The sequence below is a fragment of the Balaenoptera acutorostrata genome, chromosome 3 (genome assembly GCF_949987535.1).
Source record: "Balaenoptera acutorostrata chromosome 3, mBalAcu1.1, whole genome shotgun sequence".
Taxonomy (NCBI): Eukaryota; Metazoa; Chordata; class Mammalia; order Artiodactyla; family Balaenopteridae; genus Balaenoptera; species Balaenoptera acutorostrata.
The window spans coordinates 62,009,207-62,028,410 of record NC_080066.1 but is presented as its reverse complement, the minus strand read 5'-3'; the positions used below and the strand labels follow the sequence as shown (position 1 = coordinate 62,028,410).

General features: G+C 42.6%; 1 protein-coding gene and 1 long non-coding RNA gene across 5 annotated transcripts in view; one reads left to right on the top strand and one right to left on the bottom strand.

Annotated features, from left to right (window-relative positions):
* The first annotated feature begins 920 nt into the window (after window positions 1–920).
* LOC103019750 (uncharacterized) overlaps window positions 921–19,204 on the top strand; it is a 51,754-nt gene continuing 33,470 nt past the window's right edge. The window contains exons 1-2 of the long non-coding RNA XR_452507.2: window positions 921–1,043; window positions 11,162–11,303. This is a non-coding gene — a long non-coding RNA (uncharacterized LOC103019750). The remainder of the gene's footprint in view (window positions 1,044–11,161; window positions 11,304–19,204) is intronic.
* Window positions 12,005–19,204, bottom strand: part of HMG20A (high mobility group 20A) — a 69,211-nt gene continuing 62,011 nt past the window's right edge. For 2 of the 4 annotated variants that reach the window (XM_007197662.3, XM_007197659.3), the window contains exons 9-10: window positions 18,303–18,445; window positions 12,005–14,488 (exon numbers count right to left, since the gene is read on the bottom strand). In XM_007197662.3, coding sequence (XP_007197724.1) covers window positions 18,309–18,445 — 137 coding nt within the window. In that variant the 3' untranslated portion in view covers window positions 12,005–14,488; window positions 18,303–18,308. Of the gene's footprint in view, window positions 14,489–17,383; window positions 17,661–18,302; window positions 18,446–19,204 lie in introns of those variants that run through there. The other 2 variants (XM_007197660.2, XM_007197661.2) reach the window with 2 other exon arrangements.

The window sequence follows — 19,204 nt, the reverse complement described above, 5'->3', positions numbered from 1 at the left end:
TGCAGGAGGAAAGCCTGGCTCCTGGAGAAAGAGGGCCAAGGTCCATATGGCGTCTGAGCAGTGGGGACTCCAGAAGGTCCCTAAGAATCCAGTTTTTAGATCAGGAGGGAATAATCCAAGACATAATTCATGCAGAACTTTAGTTTATTAGAAACTGCTTGCACTTCAGTTATTTTGATCTAGACCCAGAGATTCAGAGCTAGAAGGGGGCACCTAGTCCTTCTTTATTCACCACTTTTTAGGGCCAGGCACTGTGAATAAATAAAAGAAAAAGCTGCTTCCTGAGGGTACAGTGCCCACTAATAGACATAGAAGGAATAATGGAATTAGAAAATCACAGCAGCACAGTGAAGACACAGTCCTATCAGTGGGCTTTGCAGTGAACCCCAATCCCCCAGGTTTTAGTGGAGAGATGATCTGGAGACATCGCAAGGTGATACAGAAGTGGCCTGGTTGGGAATAATAGAAAGGGGGTCTTTGCAGAGCCCTACCGAATGTTTCTCCACTATGGAATTGTTTGTAAACAGCCTTTCAAGGTACGTAGGGCTGATTAAAATCCCCATTTTACAGATGAGAAAACTGAGTCTCTAAGAGATAAAGAGACCAATGCTAACGGGCGGCTGCCATGGGTGTGAACCCAGGTTTCCCAGCTCTGTCCAGGCCTTGTTTGGCCACCTGAGCTGAAGGAAGGCTAGAGTCAGGGCCAGAGGTGCCTGTGGACTGAGACCCACGGGGTGGGGATGGGGAGAGAGGCACACCACTTCAAGTTCAAGTTGCTGGTTTTGCAGAGTGTAAAATCATTGCACAAGTCCCAGAGAATAAACAGAGTTAACACCCCATTAAATACAATGGACTTTCAATGTGAGCTTGAGACGTGCCCAGATTGAAACTAGTTGAGCAGGAGCTGGCCCGTGAGTAAAATGTATCACACGCACTGCCTTAACGTTTCCAAAAAAGAAAAATCCAGAGCGGGGAGAAGAAAGCGCCGGCAGCAGCTCTGCAGGCTCAGGGCTGAGGATCCAGTAATGAAGTCTTTCTGGAAGGTAAGAAAGGGCTGTGTGCTGTATGCTATTTTTAAACATGCTGGAGCAGCACATGTATTCCTGCCCCGCGCACTTTCTCCAGCAGAGGAGGGGCCCCGGGGGAATGCAGCCAGGAATTTAGATGCTATTTATTGTATTTCCTTTTATCAGTCAAATGATTTTCCTATTTCCCACATAGATAAAGATCTTCCGCTTACAGCTCCAGCTGGTTGACCTTGTCAGGACTGCTGTGCAGTCTGGAAATTGGTCCCAGAGAGAGAAGGGCATTGTTGTTAGGGGTTTGTTTGGCGGGTTGGGTTTTTCTTCTCCCAACAGGGAGGAGATCCGCTTACAAAAAAAAAAAAAAAATCAGAAACCTTCCAAAAAACAATAACTGATTGTTTTGTGCCTTTTTGCAAAACTGCAAAACTGTCCAAGCAGTTCTGTTCACCAGCCTCCCTCTGACCCCCACCTGAATATCTCCACCCCGTCTTTCACCATTACACACACACTCACACACACACACACACACACACACACACTCACTCCTGCAGCAGCAAGGCTGACCCTGGGCCCGGCCCCAGGCCGCTGCTGAGCCGCTGTCTTGGCAGGCGGTGGAGCAGAGGTGGTGGCAGCTCGGACTCAGCTTGTAAGCTGAGCCAGTCTCTCGGAGGTGCCAGCTCTAGAGGCCCCTTGGAGATGCCAGCATGCCTGAGTGGGAGCAGTTACAACTTCCCCTCGGCTGGAGCCAGCAAGGCCTGTAGAAGCCGCATTCCCAGGCGAGGGAGTGGCCGAAGGGCTGCTATGCAGTGGAGGGTCTCCTCTTGGGCAAGCCGCCCTCTTTGTCGGGCCGTGCCTGGGCCTGCTGGCCAGGTTCACCGGCAGGAGCCGGCCCACTGTTCCTCACCTTCTCGGGAATGTACCTTCCTTACCTTCTGGGGACCAGTGGATGCTGCTGGGGGCTGGGGTTTTATTAGAAATCCTCTTCATCTCTGGCTCGTTCTCAACCACCAAACATAGAGAGCCAGCTAGACGGAGGGAATTCAACCCCTCACAGACTCAACGTTTGAATAACGAGCAGCTGCACGGCCCCTCCACACCGGCCTGGGTCTGTGGTGGATTTTGACAGCCGCCAGCTTTCCTGGAGCCCCGGGTTCTCCCCCACCATTGTGGTGCTTCCGGGCCGGGACAGCAGAGGGCACTGGCTCTCCTGACAGCACTTCTGTCACCGCGGCTCTCCCACACATCTGGAAATAGGCTCTACGACTCTCTTACGAAATACTGGATGAGGATCTGTCTGTGAGATGTGCTGGCACCCGAGTGAGCACGCACACACATCAAGAATTCCACTTTCTCATTAGTGCTATTTCCCCCTCAAGAGCACTTGTGGAACGTGGGGAATTTGCCTTGCCAGGCAGCCAGCACATCTGAGTTTGGGGCTTGGTCAGGCCTGGGTGGAATGTTTGGAGGGACCACCTCTGGTCTGAAGCCTTTGCCCTTGCCTCCCACGTGGAGGGTGAAAAAGAAAACAGAAGAGTGGGACCTCCCAGATCTTTCCCCCAGGGGAAGGAAGCAAAAAATGTTTGGCCTTGCCCTTCCATGCCTCCTGAAGAGAGAAGTGCCCACATTTCCAGGTCCTTAAGAGCTAATTCTAAGAAAGCATCTTCCTAAACTACAAGCGATTAGAAATGCTAATGCGATATGCAACACGAAGTTGGGAAGGGAGAAACTGGATGGAGGAGGGCAGGGCTGGAGCCAGGGAAGGGGCCTGGTTTCTATTCCGGAGACTCCTCCCTAGACTTCTGAAAGCTGCATGCATTTAAATGTCCACATTTTCCTGCAGAAGCCAGCAGTCTGTACTTCTCTCGGCCAAACAACACATCAGTCTAATATGGTGTGGGAGAAATATGTTACATCCTTTTATGAACAGAATGTTAACACCATCTAGAATCCATATTTATATCCAAGAGTACAGTGACCTGGCTTGTTTTGCGTTGCCATAGTTTTAAGAAAGAGACATTCGGAAGTAGCTGAGAAGATCCCCCTCCTCTTGCCCAGAAAGGCTGACCCAGACCCACGAAGGCAAACCAGCTGGGGCTCAGGCATCTAAAGGGTTTCGGCTCCAGAGGCCCTGTTCATTCCCTTCCTGCCCCTGCAGCCCACTGTCTCTTGGGATTGCAAGAGGAAGCCAGAAAGCAGCAAGTGGGGCAGGCATTTGCAGTGAGGTCCAGGACGTGAGGCAGCATCCTGTCTGCGGGACAGTCAGTGACGGCCGCACTGGGGGGAGGAGTGTCAGGCTTATGTCCTGGCACTTCCTACTGCATAGCAAAGTAGGAGCGGATACAACTTAACATAAATCCTTAGATGAGAGACTTCTGGGGGCTGGAAAACAAGGATCAGGGTGCGATGACACTTTTTCTTTCATGCTGGTAGTATTTTTTGCCAGGCAATTTGCCCTCATCTGAGACAGCCATCGTGACAGAGATGGAAGCAGAGTCTCCCCTCCTCAGAATGCTATATTATTCTTCCAGGGGCTTTTGGGAAACTCCATCAAGCTCCTTAGGCTGGTTTGTTCCTTAATGCTGGTTTTATTTTACTGCCTTTAGAAGCTTCTGGGCCTGCAACCTGGAGTCAGTGACTTGCTCCTTGCAGATAAAATCCTTACCTAATTATAAAAACAGAACCAACCAAACAAAAACCTTTCCCCCTTTCCCAGAAGATTTAAGTTTGCCTGCACCAGAGCATCTAAAATTGTGAGAGTCCTCTTCATCTCGTGGACTAAATTGGGCCCTCATTTTGCAGAGCAAGCAGGCCTATTTCATTTTCAGATTAGATGCTGAAGGTTACCACTTTCAACAATAGTACTTGCCTCTCTCATTAAATGCCTGGAGCTCATTATGGTATAAACTGCAGAAAAGTCTTTACTGCATTAATAGGCATGATCTTTAGAAAAGATCCTTTGGCTTATGTATAAGATCAAGACATGATTAATCTTGGCCTCATTTAGCTGTGGGTCAGGTTTTCAAGCTACAGCGAAACCCCTTCTTTGCATGATCACAATTCACAATTTTCTATAATCTGTAGCCCTTTACCCCATGTTGTTAGCATATTTAGTTGCTGCAATTCACTTGGTCTGTCCTGTTATTTTCATCCAGTTCTAAGAAACGAGTAAATGTCCCAATCATATTTGCTATAAAATCAGCCACGGTAAACAGATATTATTTCACGGTAAGCCACTAGGATGTTTAGCGTCTTTACAGATGCAAAGCTCTCCCTGCAGAAATCCCACACAAGAAACCTATGTAAGTTAAATGCTCTGAACACCTTTAGAGATACTGCCTGATTTAAGCCAACAGATAAGTTGCAGCTGGGTCCAGATGCTGTTTCTGGTGTCAAGGGCAGGACAAAAGAATAGTCAAAGTTGGTAATAGGGCCCAGGATCCAAACAGTGGATCCAAAACAGTGAAACTTTTAGCCAGGATGGTAGAGGTTGGAGGGATCTGTTTGCCTGCAGAGCAGAGCCAGGATCTGAGAGAAAAAAGTTAACACAAAAAGCCTCCTTGGGGGTCTTTAGTAAATGTCACCCCAAGTCCAGACCTATCTTTTAAGCTTTAGAGTTATCAGGATAGATGCTTACTTAACACCTACCCTCCTGCATCTCAAATGAACATGCCCACAAGGATCTCTGACTTCTAGCGTCTCCCACCTGCCCTGGTCTGCTCCTCCTCCAGGCTGCCCATCTCAATAAATGGTGCCACATGTATCCCAATAAGCAGTGCTCCAATGGATCTGTTTGAAGCCTGAGATTCATCTGCAGCTGCTCTCTCTCCCTCCCTCCTTCCCACCTCTAGCCCATAGCTCTTCCTGTTCTTTGTTCCACACTCTTCTCCCCTTCATTCTTCTCTGCTACAGCCTCAGTCCGAGCTCCCATCATCTCTCACAAGGGACCACAGCCTCAGCTGACCTCCCTACTTCAGTGAGTGCTCTCCACAACCCACTATTCAGAGAGCAGTCAGGAGAGTTTTTGAAAACCACAAATTGGATTATATCACTTCCCTCTTTGAAACCTTCAATGGTTTCCCCCTGCACTTCATATCCAAAATCCTTTGGATGGTCCACAAGACCTCATATGGTCTAGCTCCTCTCTGCCTCTTGCCACTCTTCCCCTTGCTTTTTCTGCCCCACTCCCTTGATTTTCATTCAGTTCCTCTAAAGCACCAAAAAACCAAAAACAAACAAAAAAACCCTGCCGTCTGGATCTTCGTTGCGGCATGTAGGGTCTTAGTTGCGGCATGCAGGCTCTTTTAGTTGCAGCATGTGGGATCTAGTTCCCTGACCAGGGATCGAACCCAGGCCCCCCTGCATTGGGAGCATGGAGTCATAACGGCTGGACCACCAGGGAAGCTTCTGTCTGTTTAGTTTTGTTTCATCATGTTTCTTCCACTAGACAGTAAGCTCCATGAAAGAAAGAACCATGTCTGTGTTGCTGTATTCCTCAAGTCTGCCACAGAGGGTAATCAGTATCAGTTGAACAAATTAATGAAACTATACTGCAATATAGACAGCTGCTAAAAGGATTTATGCTTCCTTCCTGGGGAATCTGCCTGCTCAGACCACATGTTACCCCCAAATTCCTCCTTGAGAAGGATTCCTCATTGTGGGTTGGGAGAAACCAAGCCAAATTCCCAAATGTTTGTCCAATCTGCTGCTTTACCACCCCCAATACAGGCTCTTCTTACTTCTTGACCTGAGTTTTTTGACAGTCTCCTAACCAGTCTATCTCCATACTGTCTTGAATTCAGGAATCTGGCAAGGACTAAGAACTGCAGGCATGGATGGGGAAAAAATTACATCTTGATTTTCATAAACCTCCAACTGAAAATTTGCACTTCCTTTGATTATAAATGTTGGCAACAAGCCCCAGGAGTACTGACAGGACCAGTGACTTCGGCACCCACAGAATCACAGATATTTTTACATCACATTACTGCTGTTGCAGATGTTGAAATATCATTTATGATCATTACAACTTTAAAATTATGGTAGTTATTAGAGCTGCTGCTAGATTACATTATTTAATCCTTTAGTAAGAAACAGATATTCCCATATAACTTTTTCATATTAATATATTTAGTAGTAATGCTAATATTTTGATAGTTATTTTTCAATATAGTTGATTTCCTTGGTAATGCTATGCATTTTATTTTCTGCACTTGAAACATTATTCTGAGAAGGGTTTACAGGCTTCACCAGATTGCCTAAAGTGTTCGTGGCAGAAAAAAGTTTAAGAACCTCTGGTCCGGTTTTTCTTCATCTCACATCACTGCCTTGCAAAACAGCCTTAATGCCTTCCCCCTGGCTGCAAAGTAAAAGCTAAATCCCTTCGTATGGAATTCAAGGCCCATTTGTAATCCATTTTCAAAAAACCTTACTATCTTCATTTTTTATCAGTACCCTGGATATAACCTGTGTTCCAGTCGTACCAAATTACTGGAGTACACCAAAAATGCACTCATAGCTTCAGGTCTATTTTTAGCTTCTCTTCAAGAACTACTCTTTTTTTAAGGCCTACCTCAAAATGTTACCCTGGTAAAGCCCTCTTTTGACTTCCCCCAAGCACAACCACTGAATCCTTCCTTTGCATTTTCGGGAACACTTTGCTTATAGCTATTTGATAATTTATCAGATCCTGTGTTTCTTTTGTGTTATATTGGGAACTTCTTGAGGAGAGAGACGTCCTCAACTTTATACCCCAAACTCATAGTAAGTACTTGTTTGAAAATGTTTGAATGAATGAATATATGTAAAATACTCATTCTCCTGAGGGATGAGTAAAATCCATAACGACCACATTAGTTTGTCCTGCAAAACAAGAACTTCTTTTGATACATATAAGCCCACCTGAAAAAATCTACCAGCCCCCCAAAAAATAGGTTATCATCTTACAGTCACTGCCTGGACCCAGCTGCCTTTAGTTAATTTCTATCCTTGAAGATAGCAGAAGCACCCCTAGCAGGAACCCATTTGCTGAGTCCATAAACCTTTTGGCTGTATCACTAATGTCTTCTCATATTTCCCTTCTTTGACTGATGCCAAATATATTTTCATCCAGTCTCCTTCAAGCAGACGCTTTCTATTACTTGCCCAGGATTTTCTAACCATCAGGTTATGGTATGATTTTTATATCCTAGAACATTCAGCTGCTTTATGCCAATCTTAAACAAATGCAGATGGAAGGTTTAAAAAATTCTTTTCCTAAGGAGCTTGAAAAATTAAAAAGGAGACCATTCCTTAATTTCATAGTTCAGTGAACAGCTTGAGTAACCGGATCTATGCGTGTGTGCGCAGGCACCGAGGATGAAAGGAATGTTAGCAGCCCTGACCTGAAGTTAGAATCTCACGGAACCACAGACTTTTAAGAGCTGAAAGGAACCTTTTAACGAATAGCTGAGAGATGTGTCTTGCCCAGGGGTTGATCTGCTGGTTGAATCTCAAATTTAGCAAGTCCAAATACAGAATTCTTGCTCTTTTCCTCCACGATGTTTCATCCTTAACTCTATGCGTTCTCAGGCCATGGCACCTCTGTACACTACCCAGTTGCTCAAGCCCAGAAGTCTAGGGGTCAGGTCATTCTTGATTCTTTTTCCTTCATTCTCCACATCCAATCCCTCAGCAACTTCTCTTCATTATACTTCCAAAATATGTTCTGAATTCATTAGCAGTTGTTTTTCTTTTTCGTTTTTGTTTTTTGTTTTTTTTGCCCCCACTGCCTCCACTCCAGACTAAGCCACTGTCACCTGGACCAAACTTCTTTCTTTCTTTATTTTTTAATTAATTAATTTTATTTTTGGCCGCATTGGGTCTTCGTTGCTGTGTGCGGGCTTTCTCTAGTTGCGGTGAGCGGGGGCTACTCTTCATTGCGGTGTGTGGGCTTCTCAGTGTGGTGGCTTCTCTTGCTGCAGAGCACGGGCTCTAGGCGCGCAGGCTTCAGTAGTTGTGGCGGGTGGGCTCAGTAGTTGTGGCTTGCAGGTTCTAGAGCACAGGCTCAGTAGTTGTGGCATGCGGGCTTAGTTGCTCCACAGCATGTGGGATCTTCCCGGACCAGGGCTCGAACCCGTGTCCCCTGCATTGGCAGGCGGATTCTTAACCACTGCGCCACCAGGGAAGTCCCATGGGCCAACCTTCTAACTAGTCTTTCTGATTCCTCTCTTGCCTCCTCACAATTCCCTTCACAGCAGCCAGGGTGATCCTTTAAAAATATAAATCAGATGTTGTCACTTCTGTAGAACTCTCTTCTCTCTTCATAAGTATCATATACTTATCATACAATTTAAACTCTTTACCATGCTTTACAAGGTGTGTTATTTGTGTGTTATAGAATCTCATTATTGCCTTCCTTGCAACTTCAAACCACTCTACCTCTCATTTACTCTGCTCCAGCCTCACTAGTTTTTTTTTTTTTTTCCTTGAACCCAAAGAGTTCATTCCTGCCTCAGGACTTTGGCTTTTCTATTCCCAGTCCTCACAGGGCTGGCTCCTTCACATCAATCTGCTCTCTCTCTAAACATTACTTTTTCAGGGAGGCTTTTCCTCTACCCTAGTTAGTTTGTGTCATTTCATCTCCTCTAGGCAACTAGCTGACATGAGTCTGTTAGGTTACTTGTTTATAGTCTCTTTTCCCCCAGCAGGATATAAACTCCATGGGGACAGGGACCTAGGATAGCTCCTAACATAAGAAAGGCATTCAACAAATACCACTGAATGACTAGGTCAAATTCTGGTTCTCAGAACCCCCATACTGTGCCGCTGCTTGGAACTCCTGTCAGTCTCGTTAAATATCTCTAAGATAGGACCGCCACAGTGGAATTTGGAGTCAGAACGATCTGGGTATAAATCTCTTCTTTGTCTTTTCCCAGTTGCATAAGCTGCAAGGTGCTTATCAGCTTTGAGTCTTAATTTACGTACTGGATAATGGGTGTAATAGTCCTACTCTATAAGGTTGTAGTACAAATTAAATGATATATATAATTTATATAAAAAGCAGAGCAAAGTGCTTGGCCTATAGTATATATCTAATTGTTCTTTCCCCTTGAGTCTTTCATAAATTATAGTAGCTAATATTTACTTAGGTGTTTATTCTGTGACAGGTACTAAATATCTTACATGGATTAACTAATCCACATAAAAATTCTACGCAATAGACACTATAAATATCCCTGTGTTACAGGCTGAGCCACAGAGTGGTTTAAGCAATTTACCTAAGGTCACACAAGTAGAAAACCACAGAGCCCAAACTTGAACCCAGCAGTTCAATCCAATTCCAGAGGTAGTGAAACAGTCATTGATTATCTTTCTTGTGACCCTATAGTAAGAAGCACATTTCACATTGTAACCCATCACATGTGTCTGTTCTGAAGTGGAAACAAGTTTTCACAAAATAATATTTACCCTTACTATATGCAATGCATTCTGATCGTTTCTCTTCAATTTAATTAAAAAATGTTTTTGACCAACTTATTGATTTAATGTCCCCTTAATGAGTCAAAACCATACTTTGAAAAAGTATTGTCTAAATTACAATAATCCAACTACTCTTACCTTCCAGTTACCTCAACTTCTACTAGAAAAACTCTGATAGTCATCAGTCTAGACTTTTATATTTCATTTACATTTCAGATAAAGTCCTTATTAGTTAAGATGCTGGTCCCCCAAGACTCAGATGTGCTCCCCATGCAAACTCTCTGGCAATTATGGAAAAACCAGCTCTTGTCAGATGAGATTCAAGCAATTCTTTCACTCTTCAAAAATTATTTACCACTATTAAAACTCAATACAAGCTGCCCTGTGTTAGAACAATTGATGCAGATGTCTGTCTTTCCCAATAGACTGTCACGCCAAGGGCAGAAACATGTTTTATAAATACTCTTGTGGTCCCACATAGTGAACTGACATGCAATGGAGAACACAGCAGCTGATTATAAAGAACTGGCTCCCAAGTGTCAGGTGGTGTTTGAGACTCAAGACAAAGGACTACTTCTATACCCACTGTCTTATATATTCTTATCTAAACATCTAAGGCATCTTCTTACCAACCCAGTGTTGTAGGTGGTTTACAAAAATCCTTCTATCTGGACAATTTGCATTGACCCTGCTCTTAATTTCCCAATGCCATCCCTATCTCATGGCTCCTTCTCCTTCCTGCATTTTTCTAGGCTAACAGAGCTTACATTTATGCTTCTGGCAGAAGTTTCCCCCTATAGACCACATTCCCATGAAAACTAAACTGAAATGGCTTCTGGGTGAGAGGAAGTACATTAACATTTTTCAGTTGACCTTTGTAACTCTTGATCCTCATCTTTTTTGTGAGTTGGTGTATGAGCTAGTGTTTATTTCTATAGATATTATAAAATATATTTCTGAGCACAGGCTATGTATCAAAAGGCAAATAAAGAAAACAAAGAAAAGGCCCTTGGAACCCTCAGTTGCAAGGCAGGAAATTTAGAGGGCAGGAAGTAGCTATGAGCTTTTCCGCCAAGCAATACTTCAATTTCCCCACCCTCAGGGAAAGATTATCCGGTTGTTGTTTTAATCCAGCAGATGCTGAGCAGTTAGAGAAAGGGAACAAACAACTGGGGGAGATATTGCCACCTGTTTATGTTGACTTTTACCAAACAAGACTGGCCACCAGTGTTGAGGGTAAGGGAGGAGCTAAGGTGGGAACAGGAAATGCTAACTCAAGTTGTCAGCTTTCTGTTTAAGGGGGGAAAAGGTGCCAAGGAATTACGTGGTCATTCTCGATGGCCGAGAGGCAAAGGCAGGATGATGCATCTTGTTTACTAATATAGCAGGGCTGGCCTTAGGGTGTGCATGGAGTCACACACGTGAGTCATGAAATTAACTTAGCTGCCTACTCTGTATTTATTTTCTCCTTCCTTACTGACTAAAACCTGTATATTATTGGGGGCAGTAATGTCCAAGGAAAGATGACATTCCTCTGCCTTCCATATAGCTAGCTGTTGTCATGTGATTACGTTCTGGAAGTTGAGTGTGGCTTCTGGGAAGGCTCTTTAAAGGGTGCTGACTCAGCTGAGTTTGCCCATTTGGTCCTTGCCCGTTTTTTCTTTTCTTTATGCTGCCAGGAATTTCAAATGATGGCTGACGGTCAAGTGGCTATTTTGGACCATGAGGTGACCTTGAGAAAGGAACCAGATCGTGGTGCAGACAGGAGCCTCTATATTGGTCTTGGACTGCCTACCTTTGGAATACTTTTCAGTGAGAGAGGTAAGTTTCTTATTCAAGCTTTTGCTGATTTGAGTTCTGTTAAATGTAGTCAAGCCTGATCCTGAGTTACCTCAATAATTCTTCGCATTCATGTAACAGAGTCTTCATATCCTCCAAATCATGGTCGATTCTGTTACCTGATTCTATCTATCTTTCTAACAAGTGTAAGAGAGCTGAGGCATGTCAGATGAGAAAACTGGAGCTGGGACAAAGCAAGTCTCACCCAATGCCACACAACTAGCTACTTGGAGAGCTGCAGGGTTTGGAAGCCAGGTGAGCTCACCCCTAGGATTTTAAAAGCATGGTGGAAGTAGGTGACAAATTTCCTTTAAAAATGATTTTGATTGGTGAAGTAGTGGTTATTTTTAAAAGCAAGCATTTAAGGACAATTTATCTCTTCAGTCAAAAGGAAGTCAAAAGTCTCCTATCAAGGGGACTGAAGTCACTGACTTTAAGAACATCAGACTTCTTTCAAGTTGCCTCCAGAATACTACCGCTACATTAAAATGAATTATAACTCATTGTATTCTTATAACATACATTAAGAGAGCTGAATTCTCAAACAGGCTAAGACACATTTTGAATAAGCAATTAGTAAAATGAATGTGTTACTGCTTTAAAAGCATAACAGACTTGATGATTACTGTAGAGTTGACAAAGTCTTTAAGATGAAAAGGCAATGCAGGTAAAATTGAATCGGGTGGATTCAACACAGAAAAGTTTTAATGAGGCAAATGTCAAGCAAGCATATCGACTTCTTAAAAAACAAAGAAAATCTACAAGTTTAATTACAAAAACACTTGTACAGAAAACTTGGCATTTCAACAGTTTCAAACACATGTACACAAATTTTTTTCTAAAATTTTATTTTGTCAGAAATAAAACACTTTGTCTCATTTTCCTCAGCTGCTCCTTGTGTTTCAATAAAAAGAAAGAAATCTGTAACACTGAATAGGCAACAACTTATTTCTTGAGAAGAACATGTAAGTGCAGTAACATCTACAAGTTTACTGGGAAATGTGAATTAGGTATCATGTTAGCCTGTGACCTCATTTACTACCTCCTGGCTGGGCAAAGAGGAGAGAGGAGGTGACGCAGACCTGCTTCACAGAACCTGCTTGTTTTGTGGCAGCTGGATCCCAGCCACCAGTGAGTCAGGTGTGTAGCTGCTAGGAGGGCCAGCCAGCATGTCAAAAGCAGGCTGTTATTTTGTGAAAATGATTTCAGACTGTAGGCTTTCTCAAGATCTCGTGCTTTCCTGAATATGCAGATGTCTCAAGTCAATGTCAGGTATCCTAGCTAGACTCAGGAGAATGATGATCTTTGGACCAGCTTACAGCCTTTCCTGGTCTACAGCACTGCTAAGAACGCTGTGCAAAACTGACACAAAGGAGAAACAGAGAGTAGGAGGAAGAAAGGAGAGAAAGTATTTGGCAGAAGGCAGACACAAACTTCCAGAACTGGCTTGGGTGTCCTGCCACAGACAGACAGTGCATTCCAGCTTGGACTTAGCAGGCAGGGAGTCTGAGAGAAGTGACAGGAATGGCAGGTGAGAGCAGGAAAACAAGAAAATAGAGAAGAGCAGGTGAGTTGGCTAGGTTTACAGCGATAGATAATGATGGGCTCTTATTCTAAAAGCCTGCCAAGTGGTGATATATGGGCTTCGGTACATGGAAATTTGATGTGTGTTCGTGTCAGAATTTTCAAAAAGGTTTTTTGTTGTTGTTTTATTTCCTTTGGGTTAAGAAAGAAATCAGGGGAGGAGATGCTGAGAAGACAGGATGATGCAGCAACATGACGGGGGTTTCTGGCTTTCACCCTGGCCTGTGAGCATAATTGTGAGGGGGCCACACTTCCACCCGCCTTCGGTGGCGGTGGTGCCTAGACAATGGGCTGAGCATGCCCTGCTTTGGCTCCAAAGATCTCAGCTGCAACCACCAGCCTTGTGCTCCAGAGCATCCACACACAACACAACAAAACCAAACCCTGAGGTGAGAAACAGAAACCCTTCTTCCCTTTTGATGTTTAAAAAAAAAAAAAAAAAAACACTAATTAAGCAGGGAGAAGGAAGGGAAGCCTGTCCTTTTGACAGAGACTCTGCAGTTATGATTAGAGAAGGAAGACAAAGGACATGAGAATTCCCCCATGTCCTTCTCCATCAGCTGGAGGCTATTCTGAATGGCATTTCCACCCATCCATATCCATGAATCGGTACACCTCAAGCAGACAGGGATTCCCTCTGTTTTCACTTATGATAAACTTTAGGATTTTTTTCAATACCAAATGAGAAACTACTTTTCTCGTTCTGTCCCGTTTACCAATGACCTTTTCCTCAGCAAAAATATTTCACAAGTCACTGCCAACAGATGGGAACAGAAGAGCCTTGCTGGGGCTGGGACGCAGGGTATGTGCAGGCAATGCTCAGAAAACAGCAGGCAGTACCAAGGAGGAAGGAAAGAGCATTCTCCTTCAGGGCAGCAACCACAAAGCCTCCACGAGGGCTGGCACCCACTGAGCGCTGTGTGGGGTACGAAACACAGCCTCACTCCACAGGACACTGTCAACAAGAAGCTCCTTTCTTTGGAGTCACAGCAGGATAATGATGGGAGAAGACTGGGCCTGTCCAATGAGAGAAACTCTCCTTCAGAACCCTGCTGAGCAACAAAGCCAAGAGGTCAGAAAATGGAGATGTCTAGCTTGGTGGGGGTGAAGGAAATAAAAAAATAACCCCCAAAAGCATTAAAAAAAAGTGACAGCTAGGTAGGAAAACCACTGATAAAACCACAGAGCCACTGATAAAAGAGTCCAATCTGAACAAAGCAGAACAATAAGAAGGCTTCCATTCTGCTGCAGAAGATGCCAGTCTCAGGGGCGCCTGGTCAGCAGAATATATGCAGACCCACTTTAACAGAAATAGAAATGATAGGAAACTGAAGACTTGGGAGAGTGGCTGTACACGGTCAAAGCTTCACGAGGACGATTCCATAGGAAGTTCACATACATGTTCCTTTTGTTGCTCCCTCATATGGCTTCCTGGGGTGAAGGCATTTAACTCAACTGACAGTTCCTTCACAAGCAGAGTAATCGGTACTCCCTCTCTGCCTCCACTCAATTCAAATTTCCATGGATGGCTTCTCATTCCAAACAAGTAAAACCACTTACAGAACATCTTGGAGCTTTAAGACCTGTCGAATTGGGAGAAAAAAAAAAAAAGGATACCAAAACATAAGCACAGATCAGAAAGGGTTAGGGCTATGGGTTAAAATAATGCTTTGCTCTATTTTCAAAAGGGTTAAGGTACGTGGAACCTAGAAAAATGGTATAGATGTTCTTATTTACAAAGCAGAAATAGAGACACAGACGTAGAGAACAAACATATGGATACCAAGGGGGAGGGGGGGTGGGAGGAACTGGGAGATTGGGATCGACGTATATACACTCTTGATACTATGTATAAAATAGATGACTAATGAGAACGACTGTAGAGCACAGGGAGCTCTACTCAGTGCTCTGTGGTGACCTAAATGGGAAGGAAATCCAAAAAAGAGGGGATATGTGTATACTATGGCTGATTCACTTTGCCGTACAGCAGAGACTAACACAACATTGTAAAGCAACTGTACTCCAGTAAAAATTAATAAAAAAATAAAATTAAATTAAATGGAAAAAAGAAAAACTTCATGGAGTTGTGGCAAGGAGTCAATGAGCCAGCACACGTAAAGTACTTAGGATGTGCCGGCATGTGTAAATGCTCACAGTGTCGTTTATTATTATTATTATGCAGAATAAACACCCAGTGCTACGCGGCCAAAAAAAAAAAAAGGGTTACGGTGAGTAGCAGGGTGTATGTAAACTAAAGAGCTCATAAAGCTGCAAGCAACCAACCTCACTGAGGCATTTTAGACAACATTTCAATGAAAAATGTGGCCCTGCTCCAGCTCAGCCACAATGGGGAGGTTGGAAAATTGCCAGCCGAACACAGAAAAGCAAGTATCAGGGACAAATCTGATGATGAAAAATTCGTACTTTACTTTAGTCCTGGTCATTCAAAACCAATTTTCTTCAAGTATAAATCTAAGGCCCTCTGCATGGATAGGGATGTACTGTGTGCATAAGATGAATACATTTTTACATTGATAAAAATGCAATCACATATATTTTTTTTTTCCAATCCTCAAACAGGCAAATATTTATCACTTGGTTCAACTGAAATCAAGCAACATATGGCTTTTGATAGTTTATACACAGTAGTCATCTGTCAATATGAAATCACCCCCATGACTTCCTCCCAGCTCCACTTTTTCTAAGTACAAGTTAGTCACAAAGAAAGATGACAGCTGGGGTAATTCTTCCATTATATAACTATAAAAATAATTATAAAATGGCTGACCAAAATTTTATAACATTATAATTGCTGGATTGTAATTTTTTCCTAATTACCTCCCATTTATCTTAATGCTCTCATTCTAAGATTTTTTTTAGTGCTTTCCCCTTACACCCATCCCTACCTCCTTGTATCAACGTTTTAGAAACCCCACTGAGTTTAGATACATGTGTTCTAGTTCTGGATTCTGCACCCACCTACTCAGGTATTTTCAGGCAAGAGATTCTGCCTCTTTGGGACTCAGTTTCTTCATATGTAAAATGATGGGATTTCTAAACACCCCTTCCAGCTCTAATATGCTCCTCTAAAGCTGTAGACCATTAGCTTCCTTTCACTCACTGGGTCCTGACAATGGAAGAAACCTTTGCCAAGCTCATGTCAGAGTAATTAACTGCACCATGAATGCTGGGGACGTCAGGCCTAGCTGTCTGTACATATTTGTATAATGAGGACAAGCTAGTGTTAATCACAGTCTTTATAATTGTTTCATTTGACAGTTTCAGAGGGTATAGAGAACTATCCATTCTTAGTTATGTTTACACGGCTAGATTGTAAGAATCTGCGGTAATAAAACGGTTCACATTTTCAGGTACTGTTTCTTTCAAGGGCAAAATATTTGTAGGTTAAAATCAAGAATAATAATCACATTCTAGGTTTTCAAAGACACCTTGGAAAGCAGATACTACAGTTTATATCCTTAAGATAGATAAAGCTTTAGGAGAGTCTTACTGGCCACATGCTCAAAATGGAAAACCATTTTTGGCTCAAAACTTGCAATAACTGCCCTATACCTTATGTGAGGAGACACCACGTTATCAATTACTGTGTTCTTTCACAATCCTCCACACTGTTTCTCCCAGCTCTCTCTTTTCAAGCCTACAAGAGTGCTAATTGAAAACACTGTGTGAAAATGAGAAGGATGATGAGCTCCTAAAAATCCCAAGCCTAGATTTACAAGCTGTTCCCTTCACAAACAGCAGCAGTAATGCCATTTCTTTATTCTGCAGGGAGTCCAGCCATCTCTTAGAAGTATGGTCCTTTCCATCTGGCTACTCACTAGAAGGACAGTAATCCTTTCCCCATCAGAGCACGGCTGAGGCTAAAGTATAATAAATTGCCTTGTACAGTTACTATTCGAGGGCTTGGACAAGAAGGATAAAGACTACTGCTTTTGTCTATGCTGGCAGATGTGGCCTCATTAGATAAAGAATCATGGGTTTTATTTATTCTTGCACATGTTGCTCAAGCTCCAGACCATGTTAGAATATGAGTATGTATATGAGTGTGCTCATGTACCTGCAAGACAAATAAATAAGGATCCAAGCCCATGACCAGCCATTCTAAGGAGCATATCCTGCTATCCATTCTTGTTTTAGTATTCATATATGGCCACTCATTGTATGGTCCAACCCCAAGATTTCCACACAGTTTATATGTCTGCAGGTATGGAACAATTTAACTGACAGACCAAAGGGCTGTCAATTTTGTGGAATGACATACTAAAGGGTACCCTATCTCTACAGGAATTTGAGTGAACAAATATCAGTTCCATTTAAGAAATGATACCTGATGACTGACCATTAGTACCAAAAAGTTTATATAAGCAGATTCCTTTGGGAAATGTACTTTTTTCTCTTCTAAAAGGATGCAACACATACTACTAGTCATTTGTTGAATTTTTTTATTTTATTTTATTTTATTTATTTATTTTTGGCTGTGTTGGGTCTTCGTTTCTGTGCGAGGGCTTTCTCTAGTTGCGGCAGGTGGGGGCCACTCCTCATCGCGGTGCGCGGGCCTCTCACTATCGCGGCCTCTCTTGTTGCAGAGCACAGGCTCCAGACGCGCAGGCTCAGTAGTTGCGGCGCACAGGCCCGGTTGCTCCGTGGCATGTGGGATCTTCTCAGACCAGGGCTCGAACCTGTGTCCCCTGCATTAGCAGGCAGACTCTCAACCACTGCGCCACCAGGGAAGCCCTTTGAATATGTTTTTAAAAAGCTTATTTTCTCTTTCCTTTCTTTCTACTTATTGAGAGTTTATTTATTTTTTAGTATATTTAATCAAGGCATTAACTGTTTCACTGTAAGGTTAGTCCATATTAACATTTAACATACTACAGTTACTCTGATATTGAGTGATTAATGAAAAGCTTCTTACTTATAGAGGCTTGTACACATACAATGTCTCACTGACTATTGTAAATTATCATTAAATTTACAGGGGAAAGGAAGCTTAACAATTAAGCGATATTTATTTTGTTCTATGTGTTGTTTGGGGGGTTATTTTCTCTAAATTTCTCACTCACCCTTCAAAGCCCTTTGGGAAACTAATACCTGAGAATACAGCTAATAAGTGACAAAGCTAGAACTGAGGTCCAACCACAAAAATCACGCTCTTTCCATTAGGCCATGTGGATGCATGCATGAGGAAAAACTATCTTGATTCAGTTTTCCAACACTATTTACTACATTTAGCAACCATGCAACAGGAATCTTAATCAAGTCTCCAACTCACTTATTCAATGTAATTCCAGGGTTTTAGTAGTATTGATAAAGTCTAGTGCCATCTTATTTTTGATGACACGCTGGCACGTACGAATCATGTCAGTGAGCACTCACCATTCCCTAACGATCAAGCCTGTTCACAACTTCTCGAACTGTAGCTATGAAGTTTTCATTGTCTTGGGGATTAGCTAAAATAATACTGTGCAGTCTGTTCATATAGGAGTCGATAGTGTCCACTGTAGGTGTCTCTCCACTTCCTGAAGTGAGATAAGAAGAGAAAGTAAGAAAATCCTCCCATTCAGTTCAACCATAACACAGATCAGTGATTCCACAGCGAAAGAAACTTGACTCTAATGTGGTCTGCTCCATAGAGAAGATTTTACTTTCAGAGGAGAGACTTTTAGACCTCAAAGAAATGAAATTAATCCACATACTCTAAATAAACAGATGGGCTATATAATTGCTGTGCAGTATATAGGATTAGTTGCATAGAACAAAAGGTTAAAGACTCTTCCAGCTCTGCTGTGACTATTTTCAAAATGAAGGAGTATATAAGAAATACTAGTATTTGTTTTCCTTTTCCTTCCCATTAAGACAATATTACAAAGCAAGCAAATATACATCAGAAAAATGCTCTGGGGGGATGGGTGAGTTGGGGGAGGGGATCAAGAAATAAAAACTTCTAGTTATAAAATAAGTCATGGGGATGTAATGTACAGCATGGTGACTGTAGTCAATAATATTGTACTACATGTTTGACAGTCGCCAAGAAAGTATATCTTAAAAGTTCTCACCACAAGAAAAAATTTTTTTGGTAACTCTGTATGGTGATGCATGGTACTAGACTTGTGGTGATCATTTCACAGTGTATACAGATAGCAAATCATTACGTTGTACACCTGAAACTAACACAATGTTATATGTCAATGACACCACAATTTAAAAAAAAAAAGAAAAGTGCTCCACTCAGGACTTTAATATTACTCAGTTTCCACTGTTCAGAATATCAAATTAAG